The 17,643-nt window shown below is 57.7% G+C and overlaps 1 protein-coding gene across 1 annotated transcript in view; it reads right to left on the reverse strand.

The window, feature by feature from the left end:
- Positions 1 to 1,931: 1,931 nt before the first annotated feature.
- The window catches only part of ALDH1L1 (aldehyde dehydrogenase 1 family member L1), a 32,216-nt gene continuing 16,504 nt past the window's right edge, over positions 1,932 to 17,643 (reverse strand). The window contains exons 12-22 of the mRNA XM_058678844.1: positions 15,630 to 15,780; positions 15,048 to 15,118; positions 14,511 to 14,616; positions 13,979 to 14,066; positions 11,484 to 11,577; positions 9,021 to 9,120; positions 7,959 to 8,057; positions 6,285 to 6,450; positions 4,822 to 4,927; positions 3,839 to 4,038; positions 1,932 to 2,220 (exon numbers count right to left, since the gene is read on the reverse strand). Of these exons, the coding sequence (XP_058534827.1) occupies positions 2,165 to 2,220; positions 3,839 to 4,038; positions 4,822 to 4,927; positions 6,285 to 6,450; positions 7,959 to 8,057; positions 9,021 to 9,120; positions 11,484 to 11,577; positions 13,979 to 14,066; positions 14,511 to 14,616; positions 15,048 to 15,118; positions 15,630 to 15,780 (1,237 nt within the window). The 3' untranslated portion in view covers positions 1,932 to 2,164. The remainder of the gene's footprint in view (positions 2,221 to 3,838; positions 4,039 to 4,821; positions 4,928 to 6,284; positions 6,451 to 7,958; positions 8,058 to 9,020; positions 9,121 to 11,483; positions 11,578 to 13,978; positions 14,067 to 14,510; positions 14,617 to 15,047; positions 15,119 to 15,629; positions 15,781 to 17,643) is intronic.

A 17,643-nucleotide genomic window follows, 5' to 3' on the forward strand; every position in this document is an offset into this window, starting at 1 on the left:
AGAAGATCTCTGTGTGTCTGTAATTGTCAAGTAAAAATAAATAATTTTTCTACCCAATAAGATAAAATAAGACATCAGGCAGGGGGAATGTTCTATGACTTAGGACAATGAAGACAAAGGAAAAGAAACTGGGGGATAACCAACAGACTTGTGTCGCTTACCTTACAATTTCAGAAGTATTCTGGAAAGGAGGGCGGAAGCCAGGAGTCGGATCTTGCACATCTAAATCAGGTGGCAGGTGTAACTGGGTCAGGGGACCCTGGCCAGCACGAAGCTCGCTGTGAGTCTGTCCGAGGAGGCCGCAATGTGGTCCTCAGAGTTGGGACAGGCTGTGATGGAGGCTCTACTTGAGGGGGATTATTATGGCTGGGCTCACGAAAGGGGGATTATGGGGCTGGCTTCCTGGGATGCTGGCCAGGCTGGCCAGGTTTCCACTCTCGCTGGGAAGACCACTCAAGGGCCAAGGCTCAGGCCAGCTGCAGCTACCTGGCCTCTGCTACTGAGGTCCCAGACTCTTGGAGACAAACCAGACAGAAGCCAGGACAGGAACTGGGTGGGGTGAGTGGCATGCTTGGGACTCGGTATGACCCTTGGTGCCACATGGAGTGGCAGCTCTCTGTCTTACCAGGTCCTTTGAGAGGATCTCAGGAGTAGTCCAGCCTGCCCCCAGGGCACAGGGACTAGCTCAGCCCTGGGGTGGGGCAGAACTGCCAGGTGGGACCCATCTATGGAGACTGCCCCCAGCTCCTGCTGCTATAGGAAGACAAAGTCGCCCAACTCCCACCCTACCCGTGGGGCTAGTTCAGGGAGACTCGGTGCTGGGGTTTAAATGTGGCCTCCAAAATTGATGCTTTGAACAGTTTTCAAACCCATACATGAGTGAATGGTGTGGAGAGGTGGAGGTGTGGGGCTGGTTGGGTTCAGGTGGGGTGCTGAGGGTGGGGTCCCTGGGATGGTGATGGTGCCTTTGCAGACTGGACCTGGCCACTTTACCCTGGAAGGCCCCCACTGGATGCTGAGCAAATGCCTGCACTGTGCTTTGCCTGGGTGCCGGAGCCAGGAGAGCCAGATCAAGTTGTACTCCTTGAACAGTCACCTGCCTTGGGTATTTTATCACAGCATCCTTGGTGATCCAGACAGGCATGGGGGAAGCTGAGATCAAGGCAGTAGGTCAGATTTCCTTTTTGGGGGCCCGGCAGCATAGCCCAGCGGCTAAAGTCCTCGCCTTGAACGCGCCGGGATCCCATATGGGTGCCAGTTCTAATCCCGGCAGCTCCACTTCCCATCCAGCTCCCTGCTTGTGGCCTGAGAAAGCAGTCGAGGACGGCCCAAGGCTTTGGGATCCTGCATCCGTGTGGGAGACCTGGAAGAGGTTCCTGGTTCCCGGCTTCAGATCGGCGCGTATCGGCCCGTTGCGGCTCACTTGGGGAGTGAATCATCGGACGGAAGATCTTCCACTCTGTCTCTCCTCCTCTTTGTATATCTGACGTTGTAATAAAAATAAATCTTTAAAAAAAAAAAGATTTCCTTTTTGGGACCTGGAAGGGTGGGTGAGGGGCAGAGAGGATTGGGCACAAGGGGGCCCATCACTGTAGGGGGCAAGGGGAAGTCACAGAGTGAGAGGTATGAACACCACCCGCTGCGGGGCCTCAAGTGGACCATGTGGGTGGGCGTGGGAGACCTGTTTCTCACAGTGCAGTGGCTGGGCTGGGGAGTTTTGCTCGTAATTTCACTTCCTTCCATATGCGCTTCTGAGAGCTCTCTCCTCAACCCCATTCTGCCCCTAATGCCGTTTTGGCACCTGCTTTTTGGAGGCCGGAGCGAACTCATTTCTCTGTATTTCTCCTGACTTGTGCCCAGGGCTCAGGGTGATAACATGACTCCCAGGGCCACCTGGGAGTACCCACAGACGAGACAAAGACACAAGGATGGGGGTTGCTGCTGGGCCTCTGCCTACAACCTTTATTCATGCATAGACTATTTCCCTTGCCAGGCCCAGGCCACTTGGGGCCAGACTGAGGGTGGCCCATATGCAGATGGTGGTGGGAGGGCAGCCAGGGGAAGCTGGCACCAACTGGGGAGGCATAGCACGCCGGCTCTCCCCCAGAGAGGCAGGATGACATGGTATGACAGAAGAACAGTTCGCTGCTCTCGCTGACACCTCTCAGTATTCAAAGGTCACGGTCTTGATCCGCAGGTACTCGTTGAGGGCGGCCTCTCCTGCAAGAACCCACACGCTGCTAGGACACACTGGGGTCTTGGCAGCCCCTCCCCCAGCAGGTATGCTTGGGTGCTGCCCACTGAACCGTCACACTGATGCCAGGGACAACATGTGGGGAACCCCTGGCTTACTGCAGATGGGAAACCAAAGCCTGGGGAGGTTATGTCCCTTACCCAATATGCCCAGGAGTGGGGGGTGAGGGCCAGGATTCACCGCAGGCATGAGGAGATAAGTAACTGTTCTAGAACCTCCCTTCATCAGGCTGAAGGTCTTGGCTCTGGGACCCAGATATACCAGCCTACCTCCTGCCCCTGCTACCTTCAGGTCTAGCCACAACTGAAAATGGGGCCTTTCAGGACCCTGAACCTCATCTGTGCCTAGTGACTTGTGCATTGCAGCTCATGGCCAGTGCGTGTGTGTGTGTGTGTGTGTGTGTGTGTGTGACAGCTTTTTGCCTCATACCCCACCCCACCCCCAGTCATGCCGCCTCCAGAAACGACCCTTCCCTAAATACCACTGCCATAGCCCCCTGGGAGGGCTACTTGCATTGCTTGGTTCACAGGCCTGGCCTGGGGAGGTCATAGGTCCTCTCAGCCATGACAGGGGAGCCGGGGGCGGAGTCAGAGGTGGCTGAGAACACAGTCTGGGGACTGGTAGCACAAGTTCCCCTGAATGGTGAGGACCCCAGGAAGGTGGCTTGGGAGGATGTGACAGACAGGGACAGAGGGTGCAGGCCCACCCACAGAGGCATGTGTCAGGCTTTGATGATATAGTTTGGCTTCTTTCCAAAGCCACCAAGGGGAATCGTGCAAGGGCTTGCAAGCTGGAAGCAGGATGGGGGAAAAGTCATCCCCTTAGTCTAGCTTCAGCTTGGTCCTCCCTGGGCTCCCTGAGAGGTGTGGCTGCCCTCCCCAGGCCTCACTACTGCTCCCACCAAGCACGCCCATCACACCCGTGTGGCCCCAGCGACAGGACGGGCTCTAGGCCAGGGTAGCCTGGGCAAGGAGGCAGTGGGAGCTGAGCTCCACCTGCCTGGCAGGTGGGTGAGCATATGCTCGGCTTGAACATTTTGGGGAACTTCACCTGCTGCCCTGGTTACAGCATCTCTACGCTGGGGACTCATTCCACCCCATGGTTCCCGGGGCTCACTCTGTCCCCACTGCCCCCTCCCCACAAGGATGAAGTCTGAACCTTTAACTGGTGCCCCAGGTTCCTGAGAGTTGGCCCCACCTGCCTCCTTCCTCCTTGTGACTCCCCACCCCCTAGACCACACCCGCCACTCTGTACAGCCCCTGACTTGATTGCACCTGCTAACATCTCGCACACTCTGTGGCCAACTCTTCCTGGGTCCCTGGACAGGTGCCATCCCTTCCAAGAGGCTGGCCTGGCTCCCAGCTCAAGTCTCCTCTGCCAGATCATGTTTCTTGCTCTCTCCCCAGCACTCTTCCCTCTCTGATTTCATTAGCACTTACTCCCTCATAGTAAGGAACAAGTTCCTGACAGTCATCTCCCCAACCTACAGCCCCGCATGAGACAAAGGGCCTGGCATCCGTTGGCTTGGAACAGATGTTTGCTGAGTGAATAATTGAAAGCAGTCCACAGGCAGGATGGGCTTACCCAGATCTTTGCCGAATCCCGATTGTTTGAATCCTCCAAAGGGGGCGGCCACGTCGGTCTTGTTGTATGTGTTGACGAACACGGTGCCCGCCTGCAGCTTATCGCTAACATACAGAGCCTTGTTGATGTCCTTGGTGAAGACGCCGGAGGCCAGGCCGAACTCCGTGGCATTGGCCCGTGCCAGCACAGCATCTATGTCTCTGGAGGAAAAAGCTAAGGAGCTCAGGGGGGCCCAGCCCCAGATCGGGGAGAGGAGGTTCACAGAGACTAGCAGCCCCTTCTCGCACAGGCCGAGCTGGCCTGCTCCACCTTCCTGCTACCCAAAACCACACAGAAGAAAAACCTGCTAGGCTACAACACATCTGGGGCAGGTGAGCAGAGCATGAGAGAGAGCGGTGAGGAGGGGGAGTGGAGGCAGATTTAAGACCAGGGTCACTGGGTACAGCCCCTCATTTTACAGGAGGGGATGAGCCCAGGGAGAGGCTGGCAAGACATTCGCTGGCCATCATGGGGCTGGTGGGGTGTTTATCTGGTAGATGGCAGTCAAGTTTGCTGTTGCACATGTGGGTAGATGGTGACGTAAGAGAGCAGGGCACCACTTGCTGTTTGTTCAGTGGCACACTGGGACAGGGCGCAGGCCTGGACCGCAGCAGCCAGGACACCTGCCTGCATGAGATCAACTGCGGCCATGCAGCCTGGGCTCCCCACCCACTTCAGGGTAGACCTTCTCTTTGCAGCCAGTCTGGCCCTGCTCACTCGCTTCACCATAAGACACAATGGGAGGGCGCTTCTTTTGACATTCAATCCCAAGGGACCTTGCAGCTTCCTCCCTGCTTCTGTTTGGAGGAAGCTGGTGCCAGGTCAGCAAGACCCAGGCTACTGTGCCACAGACAGCCTACAGGGAGGCCCACAGGAGACCTATGCATTGGAAATAAGTCACTGTGTCTGTTCCAGGCCCCGGAGAGTTTAGCAGGATGCCGTACCCATCAGCAAACCGTGAGATGATCATGACCGGCCCGAAGGACTCCTCCTTGGCTATGAACATGTGGTCCTCCACATCCGTGAAGACGGTGGGCTCGAAGAAAAAGCCTGCAGGGGACATGTAGGCCTGATGCCGGAGCACCCCACTCCCCCATGGCCTGTGTGTACTCACAGGGTGTGAGCCTGCACAGGTGCATGTCGGTGTGCGTGCAGTGGCGGGCACTCCCAGACAGCCTGCACTGCTGTCCACCACGTGCTAGAACCCTGGGCTGCATCCACACAGGGTTACGTTTTTCCCTCCACCTCCCCACCCATGCTGCCTGTGGCTCTGCCCTGCTCTGGCCCTGACTGGTGGACTCCATGTCCAGGCTCCCTCATCCTTCCTGTTCGGTTTGGCCAGCAGGGGGCAGTCCCTGACTCACACACTGCTCCTCTCTGGGTTCCTGAAATTCTTTGCCTACTCCTGTGGGTCCCCCAGGCCATGGGGTGGCAGGGATGGCTCCCCACCCTTCCTGGTTCCTGGGAGCTCTGCTGTCCTTCACAGGCTGCCTAGCCGGCACTGTGGACAGCTCTTTCATTATGCTTTCCCCCATTATCCCCTGAACCCCGCCTTCCATGGGGACCCTCTCCCCAGTCTCCCAGGACTCCTGGTCAGGTAGGGTAAGGAAGGGGAAGGTGGCAGGGGCAGTTCTAAACATTTTTCTGTCATACAAGACAGGCCTGTGCTTGGCTGCTCTTGGAGCTGAGTGAGGAGTAGTGTCGCTTGCCAGGTAGGGGAACAGCAAATGTCCAAAAGAGTAAGAACACAGGAGCACAGGTGAGAGTTAAACACGGTCAGAGGGCAAGGTCAAGGGCACATCACACACAGATCACTGAAGATCAGGGGTACAAAGGTCAAGGCTAAAGCACAGGGGACCGTGTCAAGGGTCCCAACATGAGAGGAGAGATGACCGTGGCTCAGCAGGTGTAGAACCAAAGGGTGGCAGGGCTCACAAGGAGGCCACTGTGATGGTCCAGGATGCAGAGAGCGGGTACCAAGCTGGCAGGTACAGAAGGGCAGGACAGAGATCCAGATGGGACAGAATGGGAAGCAGAGGCTCTCACAATGGCAAGAGCTTGAGGCTGACCCGGAGGAGATGCAGATGGAATTTCTACAAAAAAGCAGTTGCTGAGAAGTTAGAGCCAAAGAAATGGCAGGAAAGTCATGAAGTCACGTGTCACAGAATCTACCTGTGACAAGAATTTCAAGAATGCAGGGATGTTAACAACAAAGCCCAGATCAGTGCAACTCAGGTTGGAGCCAGCACTGAACACCGCTTTCCGTGCTGGCATCCATGCCCCACTAATCCCCTACTTGTGTCTGGCAAGTGTTCAAACTGCCCAGGTCCGCCCTACCCAAAGTCCCCTGACTGTGTGGGCACCTGGCCACAGAGCCAGACCCAAGGTATACAGTCCTGTGACTGACCTGGCCGGGGGACCTGACTGCCCCCGCACACCAGGGTGGCGCCTTCCTTCACGCCACGCTGGCAGTACTCCAGCAGCTTTCTCAGGTGAGCCTGGTGGTTCTGCGGCCCATGGTTGGTGGCCCTGTCCAGAGGGTCGCCGATCTTCATCTTCCCCACCTCTTCCACCTGCAGGAAGGTGCTCCGGTCAGAAATGGCTCAGATGTTATGTGGGTGCCGAGAACAGTTGCACCCTGCCCAGTTCCACTTGCTGAATGTGAGTTCCCATGGCCCTCCAAAGCCAGGCTCCAAACCCACCTTCCAGGCTGAACCCCAATGTCTCCTGCATGCCAAGTTACTAAAGTCTCCCAGGGGGACACAAGGCTGGGGACGAGGGGTAGGGGCGTAGGAGAGTGGAGATGGGGGTGAGTGTGTGTGGGTGGTGAGGGAGGGGGTAGGCTCAGCACAGTCAGGCTTGCTCCTGCCCATCAGATCCACCTGCCAAGAAGTTAGAATTGTGTGTGGGCCGGTGCTGTGGCACAGTGGTTGAGTTGCCACTTGTGACACCAGCCAGCATCCTGGATCACAGCACCAGCTCATCATACAGATTCTTACATGACTGTGGTGGGACTCCCAGCAGTGGCAGTGAAAGCTTAGCAGCCTCTGGGTATCCACAAAAACATGGCTTCCAGCACATTCTGTCAGCCAGAACAAGTCACAGGCCGGCCCAGAGTCAATGGCCAAAGTGATCACAAGCTGTTGTAAAAGTTCTCCCTTGTCCCCTGCCACCACTGCAAAGACCCAGTCCCTGGTCTTCTGCGAGCCTTTCATTCCAAGAGCCATGCCACCCTCCCCTTGCCACACAGCACAGCTGAGCTCAGGGCTGTGGGGTGTGCCTGCCCACATCTACTGGGACTCAATTCTCTGGGACCTGGAGGGCATCCTTTTGTGGCATCACCTGGCTGGTAGCCTGGTCTATGCCACCTGTGTTCTTTCTCACAGTTTCCTAATGGGTGTGTGGGCACTGGGGGAGGGAGAAGCATTCCCCTCTCTGGTTTTGTATTATAGAAATGCCAAGCTAGAGCTGTCAGCTCGTACCCCCTCCCCTTGCCAAGGCTGCAGGTGGCTGCTGCAGGTGCTCCTAAGTGGGGTCTGGGGAGACTCCTTTGTGCCTGAGGCCAGACTCACTAAGTGAGTTGACACAGGAAGCCATGGGTGAGGGACAGTCTCTGATGACCACTGTCCACACCCAGCCCCTGCACAGGCCACAGACAAAAGCTGCCTGACCTGGGCATGAAGCTGGCCTCCTGGCCCCAGGCTGCAGCTTTCTGGAGTACTTCCCGCTGTGGGTATCCTGTCTGTGGGTCAGGATAGGGCTGGTGTTGCCCTGAGGCCGCATTGTAGTCCCATTGTCCCCATGTTCTGCTGACCCCTTCCACCTCCCAGGCCACACCTGAGAGTTCCTGGCTCCTGTCCGGAGCTCCTCCTCCACAAAGTCCACTGGGACCTCAGGGTTGTGTTCATCCCAGCACAGGGCTACTGCTCTTGCTGAACCAAGGGAGACTTGGTACAGCACCCCCCCAAAACCCCCAACCCAGGTCATGGTAACCCTCTGAGGCTTGTCTCCTGTCCTTAAACCCCACCAGCCCCCGCTGCTGCCCCAGTGCCCCGAGACTCCGTGCGTAGTCAGAACTTACCACCTTCTGCACAAACTGGTCGTGAATTGAGTCCTCCACGAAGAGCCGACCCGCAGCGATGCAGTTCTCACCCTTGTTGAAGAACACGGAGCTCATGCCCTGCAAGCAACAGGCCCTCATGAAGGTCACGGCTCTTTCGGGGGCTCTAGTCACCAGCTGCTGGCCAGCACCCAAAACCCCTGCCGAAAGGGAAGAGAAGGTATCCCAGGTCCTGCCCTTCCCCTGAGGCCAGCCCCATTGGCACAGGACACACATTCCCTGTTCAATCCCTGGTCACCTAGAGAGGAGAGGTGACCAGGTGGGAAGTGAAGAGGCCGAGACACAAGGCCAGCAGCGAGGAGCGGCTATGGAGCCCTAACCCTTGTCACTGGTGGGCAAGGTCACTCTCCATGTACAGAATGGAGAACAGGACAGGGCATGCCTGGGCCTTCTCTGCATACTCAGTAGGCTCGCTGGGTGGCCAGGGAGATGCCGATCCTGCTATACTCTTGGGAGCTGATGAGAGAGGTGCCTGTCAGTGTGGGGGCATGGAGCAGGCATCGGGGAAATAACGGAACAAGCAGGCAGCCTCAGGAGGAAGGAGAGGCAGGATGCCCTGGCCTGAGGAAGTTCCTGGTAGGAGTTCAGAGGAAAGAACCTCAGAGGCGCCAGGGGCACCTGCTTCGGGGATTAGGCATTACCAGAGTAGGTCCACAGCAAGGCCCATGCTTCCAGCTGGCATGAGCCTTGGCACCAGGGCCAAGACCCTGCGCCTGGCAGTGAACAAGGCCCTGGCCTCTGTCAGCTTCCCCAAGAAGAGGCTGGATTCCCTCTCACGTCCATGCTGGGGTGTCATGTCAAACTTCAGAGGTGTGAAACTTAGTTGGGAGTTTGGGGGCATACTGGAGCCCCTGGCTAAATATGGCCCCTTAGTCCCACCTCTTACTGTCCCATCCCCAACCTCAAACCCCACTGTCCCTAGCCCTCCTGGCTGTGTCCCCTGTGCCTCCTCATGCCCGTTTCCCTCCCCCGCAATCTGCCCCCATCTGACCCCAAGCCTCCACCCCCATCCATGTCTCTCACCATCTGCACAGCCTTGCCGAGGTCACAGTCAGCAAAAATGATTAGCGGCGACTTCCCGCCCAGCTCCAGTGAGACTTTCTTCACGTTGCTCACAGCACAGCTGAAAAGCACAGGGCATTGGAGTGGCCAGAGCTCAGGATGCCAGGAACACGGGGCTCCCAGACAGAGAGGCCCCCGGGTGGACCTGAGGCAGGCTGTGCTCCACAGAGCAAGGCCAGCCCAGCGCCTCCCCACCCGACCCCCCACGCCCTCCCTGCGCCTCCATGCCTCTCCATGGTTCTGACAGTGCCTGCCCAGGTTGTACACGACCTTCCACCTGCTATGCCCTCAGCTGTTTGCTTCCTTTGGGGCTCCCTTCTCAGGGACTTCTCTGCTGGCACCAGGAACCCACCCCCAGGCCCCACACCTTCTAGCACTCCTCTCCCAGTTGTCCCACCTCACATCAGATCATGAGCTTCCTCCAGTGTGGCTGCGTGGTCCATTGGACCTGCCCATACCCCAGGGCCTGGCACAGCTCTGGGCATACAACTGGTGCTCCATAAATGCACAAGTCAGTCAGAACCAGAGCAATCGCCCAGCCGGGGCAGCTGCAATGGCCCCAAGTGGTTTCCCGGCTTGGCCTGCCGGGGGCGGGGCAGGGGCATAAAGGTCAGGTGCCTGCCACATTCATGGGCTTCAGTGATACTATAGCAGGGGTCCAGCTTGGGCAGAATGGGGCTCTTTGCCTAGCATCAATTTGGGAGGGGGCTCCCTCTCTTAGGTGCCACCCACCAGCGAACCACTTGGGGTCCTGTGAAAACCCACAGAGCCATGCAGGGACTTTGCAACTTAGAGCCTCCTTCTAGGCCATTCCAAGGCTGTCATGTCCTCAGCCCTCCTTCTGGGCTTGACACAGATGTGTTACAACCTGTGCATCGCAGTGGGAGAGAAGGGGCAGCCCTGGAACCAGGACTGAAGTCACGGCCACTTGCACTTGGCAGCGCTGCCCCTGACCTGTCTGGCAGCATGTGGAGGTGCACCGTGCCCCCACCAGCCCTGCCTACTGCGTTAGCCGCCTGCAGTGTCGGCCTCTACCAGCCTGAATGGTGCAACCCACCAGCTACAGTGGCAGCGGCTCCTGGACCAAGGCGGTAGGGGTGTGTGTGCGTGTGTGTGTGGGGGGGGGGGTTCCAGGGAGACCCCAATGGTCAGCACAAGTACAGTACCCACAGGAGAGCAGGAGAGGTGTCAGGTGTACTCAGCCAGCTTACAGAGGGCACATGGGGCTGGGAACAGGGCCTTGCCAGGCAGAGGGAGGTCTTTGGTGGGGTAGGATGGAGCGTGAGGGATGGGGAGGAGCACCATGATAAGTCGGGAGCTGCAAAGAATCTTGCTTCGAATGGCCAGCATCATCCAGCAGCATCTGGGTTGCCCTGGGGGTGGCCCTAAGCAGAAGGGGCAACCATGGCCACGTGTTCCCAGCTCAGCAAAGCCCTGGTTTGCTAGCTTGCACCTGCCACATAAAAGTGCTGATGCCAAAAAGTCAGCCCTGGTAATGCTGCTGGGTGGGGCTAAGCTGGGACTCTGCCACTGGCGGGGATGACAGCTGCCTGCTCTCGGAGGGCCTGCCCTCTGCTGGCCAGAACTTCTGAGCCTGTCCAACGGGCTCCAGTGGAGCTGGTTGGGGTCCGGAGGCCTGGGCTTGGGCCAGGGCTATGTGCCCACTGAGTGGGAGGCTGCCGTCTAGGGAATGAAGCCTCAGATCCCAGCTGGGAAGCCGTGGACACTGTGCTTGCAGCCACTTTAAAGAAGAACTGCAAACAAACACGTGCCATTACTCTTGACGCCAACAGGCCTCCGAGTCGGTTCCAGCTCTCAGAGCACCCACGTGAGTCCCACCCGCTCTGCTCGCCATCCGGCTCTTGGCTGATGCACCTGGGAAGGTGGCCGAAGGTGGCCCATCAGATGGTTGGCCACCTGCCACCCATGTGGGAAACCGGGATGGGGATCTTGGCTTCTGGCTCCCAGCATTAGCCACTGCAGCCACGTGGAGAGTGGCCCAACAGACGGAAGATCTTTTACTCTCTCTCTCCCTCTCTCTTTGTCCTTGCCGTTCAGATCAATAACTCCTTCTTTTAAAATTAACACTTAAACTTGCCATCCACAAAAACAAAATGATTCATGAGGCATTTTACTTTTCTGTATGTGCTAAGACTTTGAAGCCAGCATGTATCTTATATTCACAGCACTCTTCAGTTCGAAACAGCCCCATTTCAAGTGCCCGGCGGCCCTGGGGCTGGCGACCCTGAACTAGGTAGCATGGTGCTGGTCTCAGTGGGCTGAGCGGGTCACGGCCACTCCCCTCAAGCCAAGCCAAGGGCCTTGGTCAGAAGACTGGCCCCACGGAACTAGCCGGCATACCACCCAGATCCTGTGGATTCCATGGCCAGTGGCCTTGGCATCCCTGTCTCCACAGCCACTAACCTCTTCATGATGTGTTTTCCCACCTCCGTTGAACCTGTGAACCCGATCTTCCTCACATCAGGGTGGTCTGCGAGTCTCTGGCCGACCAGTGAGCCTGTGGGTGGAAGTACATGTGGAGGTGAGCGGGGTGCTAGGGGGGGTGGGCTGGGAGAGCCACGAGCCAGGCCACAGCTCTCTCGCTTGCACTCCCACATTCCCTGAGCTCTCACAGCCCTCCACGCCTGGGGTTCTGTGCACCCAGAACTGAATTGAGAACCCTGAAAGTTCAAATGTTAAAGTCCTCATGTCAAGTACATCATAGGCAATGGCCTTGGACCTGGAGCCATCACAGATGTAATAGAGTTAAAATGCAGTCACTGGGATGGGCCCTAAGGCACTCTGAGACGTCTCCTTGTTGAGCACACAGGCACGCCTGGGGGCACTCAGGCAGCCCTAGCAAGCACTGGGCTGCCTGCAAGGAAACGCAGGAGGCTTCAGCAAGCAGCTCTGACTGTCTCCAGTTCTCTGGGCTAGTGACCCAGTGTGGCGTCTCATCCTGAGGCCAAGGTCGCGCAGCCTTTCAGCTCCCCTGGGTGCTGCCCTACGAGAGTCCCAAGGATGCTTGGCTGGGTCCCTGGAGCCAAAGGGGCATCGCGGGGTGCACAAGGCTAGCCTGGGCAGGAGCCAGCAAGGACAGCCCAGCCCATGCTACTCCTGCCACTCCTCCCTGGGGTGTTGGGCTCCTGGGCCTGTCCCCCGCCCTAGGGCCTCCCATCCTGCCCCCATTTGGCACTTCCTCTGCCTCCCTCTGTCTCCACTCAGCATGGCTGCCTGGACTCTGCTGTGCCCTCTTTACCATAGGTCCAGCTGCTCCTTGGGCCCCTGCCCGGCATGCCTCGCTCTTCCCTTCTTGGCTTCTGACCTCTCTGACCCCACCTGCTCTGCTGCTTCAGTACCCTGGCTCCACCTTCCCAGGCCACTCAGCCTCCTGGGCTGACCTCAGGCCGGCCAGGCATTCAGCCCACTAAATCCGTTTTTGCAGCCAGGCTCCTTGGAACCCACATCCAAGTGTCACCCGCCCCCGACTGGGCGCCTGCACTTGCATGTCTCAGGGCTTCTCAAGTTCAAGATGCTGAAAACTGAGCTCTCCTGTTCCACACGAGGCCTGCCCCTGCTCCCTCCTCGGCCTCTCCACTCCAGTAAACGTCTGCCTGCGGCCAGTCTGGTTCAGCCGAGACCCAGGAGTCACACTGGACCACGTCCTGGGGTTCCTCCACCTGCTTGGTCCCTTCCTCCCCATTACCATCCTGCCTCCCAGCTTGTTCAGGAGCACCTGTGAAAGCTTTGGCTTAGCAGGGCTGGCATGAAACACCCCCCGCCCCATATAGTTAATGCATGGCCAGTTATCTTGCTTCTAACCCCATCCCACACATTCTGTTCAGTTACCATTTGGTTAACAATGTGTCTTGCAAAGGTCAGGTATCCTAAACACACAAATTCCCAATGCTAACAGTAGGGGTCAGTGTTAAGCCCCTGTTGGGGAGGCCCGCATTCCACAGCAGAGCGCCGGTTCGAGTCTCGGCTGTTTCACTTCCCATCCAGCTCCTTGCTAATGCTCTGAGATAGCATGGAAGCTGGCTCATGGGCTCAGGCTCTTGTATCCACGTGGGAGACCCAAACGAAGTTCCAGGTTCCTGCTTCAACCTGTCTCAGTTCTAGGTTTTAAGGCCATTTTGGGTAGTAATTAGCAGGTGCCAAGATGTTCCTGTCTCTTCTCTGTTGTTCTGCTTTCCAAATACATACATACACCTATAAAACAACCTCAAAAACAAACAGCTCACTGAAAACTGAATAAGAGACTCCTGACCACAGATAGCAAGACAGCAAACCAGAGACACTCCACCCAGGTCTGCAGAGGCCCTGGCCCATGTACCGCACAATGCAGGTCTTACCTGTAGCCCACACAGTCCCCTCCTAGGCTTGGAACCCTGTCTGATTACTGAGCTGACAGGATTAAACGCTGCCGACCCGTGCTCTCTAGTATTTGGGGAGCAATGACACAGGAAGAAAGAGTCCACGTGTGTTCAGTACAAACTCCTTTGTCTAGATATTTCTAACCTGTGACTGACTGAAACAGCAGAGGCAGTCATGAACCAAGAGGGCTGAGCCCCGTGAACCCCCCAAATGCTTCAAGCCTAGAATGTTCTATGACTAAATTCTCTCAAACTCCCAAGCATAGACAATCTTCAAGGTAACTGAGTCAGAGCGCATATTTGCACAAACCAGTGCAAGGCACTTTGGGAAGGTGTTCGAAGGAGACACGCTTCAGGAAGCAACAATTTTTCACCCAGGGAGGCTACCCCCTTGGCCACAGATCAGCCACTTGGGATGACCACTCAGCTCTCACAAGGCTGTGCTATCCAGCAGGCCCTGCTCTGGTCACGTGCATCTCTGGCTGGTGCCCTCGCCCTGCCCTGTGCACAAACCCCAGAGCCTGCTCCCACCCACAGCCTCACCAGACCCTGGGAGGACGTTGACCACGCCCTTGGGAATGCCGGCCTTCAGGGTCAGCTCCGCGAACTTCAGGGCTGTGAGCGGGGTCACCTGAAGGCGCAAGAGAGATGGTTAGGGGAGATGGGACCCAAGTGTCCTGCCCATCCTCGTTGGCCAGCAGTGCTTATAGCAACCAACCACAAGGGGGCGCCAGCCCAGAACGCTTCCACCTGCAGCCCCAGGTGGGAGTGAGGTGGGCCCACCTCAGGGGGCCCTAGTCTCTCCTTCTGGCAGGACTCTGGCCCCTCAGCCAGACCCAGGCCCTCTCCTGCACGGGGCTAGGCTTTCAAGGAGCAGGAATACTTGGCCAGGCCTCCAGCTTATGTCGTCCAGCGTGCACCCTCCATCTGCCTTGCAGACAAAAAGCCTCCCTATCAGCCTGTGCTCCAGGCAGCGCCTCTACCTGTTCTGATCAGCCGAGGTGGGTTGAGGCTCCTCCCTCGCAGTGTCCCCTGCCTCACGCCCATATGTCCCACCAGGGCTGCCTCCACGCACCTGTGCTGGCTTGATCACCACTGTGTTGCCTGCAGCCAGACAGGCAGCGGTCTTCCAGGAGAGCATCATCAGGGGGTAGTTCCATGGGATGACGATGCCGCAGACCCTGCCGTGAGAGAAGCCGGGCTGGGTGCCTCCTCTCTTCCAGGGCCCAGCTTTGCTGGCACGGCAGCTCCTGCCAGCCCCCTCTTCCTCTCCCACTCTCCAGGCCCCAGCAGGAGGCTGTTTACAGAGGCCTCTTCCACAGGGTCAAGGGGCAGACCGGCTACTGGCGCCATCTGGTGGCGAGAGGAGGCACATCCTGGCCGGTTTGCAGGTTGGTTTCTTTTCTGCTGGCCAGAGGCCAGCTGGGCTGCTCTTAGGTTCCATCCTTCACCCCAGCTGATGGGGCAGGATTGTGGGACTTAAAGAAACTTCTCCAGTTGCCCCTCAAGTGCCCAGCCCAGAGCAAGTATTTCACAAATAACTGGACCAGCTGGACAGTGAAATGTCCTGGGGAGAGGTCACCCAGCCCTGGGGCCTGGGCAGGGGACTCACCCAACAGGCTCCTTCCTGGTCAAGGTCAAATTGCGGTTGGGTCTGGCATGGTTGATGGGGATGGTGGAGCCCTGGAAGAAGCACAGGGCAGGCCATTTGTGGGGTGCCCTGACCACACACACACACACACACACACACACACGAGGGAGCCAGCAGGAAGTGAGCCAGGGCTCTCATTTCTACAGAGATGCTATGTATCTGTTGTCATGATGACTTGGGGAGGAGGCAAGGTCTGTGGGCTGACAAGAACCATGGCAGTCCCCAGCCAGCAGGCCACACTCTCCCAGCAGTGGCAGAACATAACTAGAGACAGTCGGGACTCTGTGCCAGCTGCAGCTGGGGGACAGAGGGGGCCTGGCACGGAGCAGAGCGAGGCCTGCAGTCTGCAGGGACCCCCATCTTGCTGAGGCCAGGGGGGCCTGGGGGCAGGGTCTTCCCCAGCTGGCTACTTCCTACGAGACTCCTGGTGTAGCAGCCAGTCAGGAACCCCCCCCCCCGTTTGCCCCCCACCCATCCCAATCCTGTGAAGCTACAAGTTCAGGAGCAGGTGCTGCCTCAGGGCACACCACGGCCAATGCCCACCTGGATCTTATCACACCAGCCCGCAAAGTAGCGGAAGGTCTGGATGGACATGCCCACGTGGGTCTTGAGGGCCAGCGTGTAGACGGCGCCGGCGTCCAGGGCCTCGATGGTGGCTAGCTCCTCCTGGTGCTGCTCCATGAGGTCGGCCAACCTGGATGGGGTGGGAAGGAGGAGGGGGCAGAAGGGGCTGAAGTGTGCCAAGGGGCCTGCCCTCTACCCCAGGGCTGCCTACTCAGGCTGCGAGTAGGGGGTGTCCACTGCCCTGGATGGGTGGACACTGTCCCACACCCTGTCCCTCTCTCCTGCTGTCTCTTTCTTTTTCTTCCCAAAGCATCTATGGGTTCAGTTTCAGAGATGGTTCTGCGCAAGCCTCTGCCCATGTGCTGCTGCTGGTCACAGCATGACCATGGGCCCAGGAGGTCACCGGGGCTGAGCCCATTCAACCAACAGTTCAGTCTGGGAGGGCAGGGCACAAGCCCCATGGCTGGAATCTCCAGGGATGCAGAGGTGGCCCCCACCTGTGCTAGGGGAGGAAATCATTTATTTGAGAAGCAGAAGGAGAGCTCCAACCAAGTGCCTGCCACGGCTGGGGCTGGGACAGATCTCCCATGCAGGTGTCAGGGGCTCCATGCCTTCAGCCAGCTCCACTGCCTTCGTGGGTTTGCATCAGCAGGAAGTGGAGTGGGGAGCCACTCCAAGGCAGTGTACGCTCCAACAGGATGAGTGTGGGATCTGGCATTCCCAGCCCCAGCACATCCGGGGCCACTTGGGGGAGCCCTAGGCTCATGCCTGTTGAGTGAAACCGTGAACTTGGCAAGTACAAAATAAGAGGCAGAGTCAGGCTGGGTCAACAGGGCAGGTGTGTTTCGCTATTGGAGACACCTTCGAGGCCAGCCCTGACAACTGCACCAGAAGCAGGGATGGATGAGCTCGCTCCCCATTAGGCAGACAGGACCCATCAGCTCCAACGTCTGCCGGCACCAACCTCAAGTTCTTGTGTGCATGTCCGATGAGTTTTGAATAGTCTAATTCAGTGCACATGTAGCCACTTGGAGGCAGGAAGCTCTGTATGCCTGCAGAGCCTGGCGTACAGGTGCCACCTGCTACTTGCTGCTCCCAGGCACGTGCTGGGACTGTCCTTGGGGGTGCACAGACACGGAAGGGCCCTGCTGTGCTGCTGAGCAGATACTGAGGCAGGGAAGCCCCGAATTGCCTCATCCCACGGTGACAGACTCCGCTCCGCTGCCGCTCTGTCCCAGCACCACCCTGTTTGGCTTCCTGTGCACGAACACCTTTTATGGTCACATACACATAGCAGCTTCCAAAAACTTCATGCAAGTTTTGTAGCATGGATTCCAACAGTATTTTTTTTTGGTACTAAAACATGTTGAACTTGAGATCTAGCAAGGGAGCGCCCAGCCCCATGATCACTTCTCAAATGCCCACTGTGGCTGGAACCAGAATTGGGCTGAGAACTAGGCCAAAGTGTAACACATGCGTAGCAGGAATCTGGCTCCTGGAGCCACTCACTGCTGCCCCCGGCGTCTGCATTAGCAGACTAGAAACGAGAGGTGCTCCATGGCGGGATGTGGACATCTTGGCCAGGCTCCTAACTGCTGCTCAGATGCCCACCTTGCCATATCTCTTAAACCCATTTTCCATTATCCTCTCTGTTTTTCCTACACAAGTCCTGCTCTTCACAGTGTCACTTGAGCATGATGTGGCTATCACTCCCACTCCCAGAACATGGCTCCCGGTGGCCCCAGGAAGCTGTGGCATCGGGGCTGTCCCATCACCTGCCGGGTTAGCCCCCATCCCTGCTCCCAAGGACAGGAGAGCTTCCTCCAAGGAGGAAGATGCCTGTCTTAAGGGTCACCAATCAGGGGATCCCAAGATGGGTAGGGTAAGTGTAATGACAACACCAGCCACCAGATGGCAGCATAACACCTCCAAAAACGTTGCTTTTGTCCCATCGCAGGAACTCAACCAGGACCAGCCCCAGCTACTACTGGCA

Source organism: Ochotona princeps, chromosome 21, assembly GCF_030435755.1.
Source record: "Ochotona princeps isolate mOchPri1 chromosome 21, mOchPri1.hap1, whole genome shotgun sequence".
Lineage (NCBI taxonomy): Eukaryota > Metazoa > Chordata > Mammalia > Lagomorpha > Ochotonidae > Ochotona > Ochotona princeps.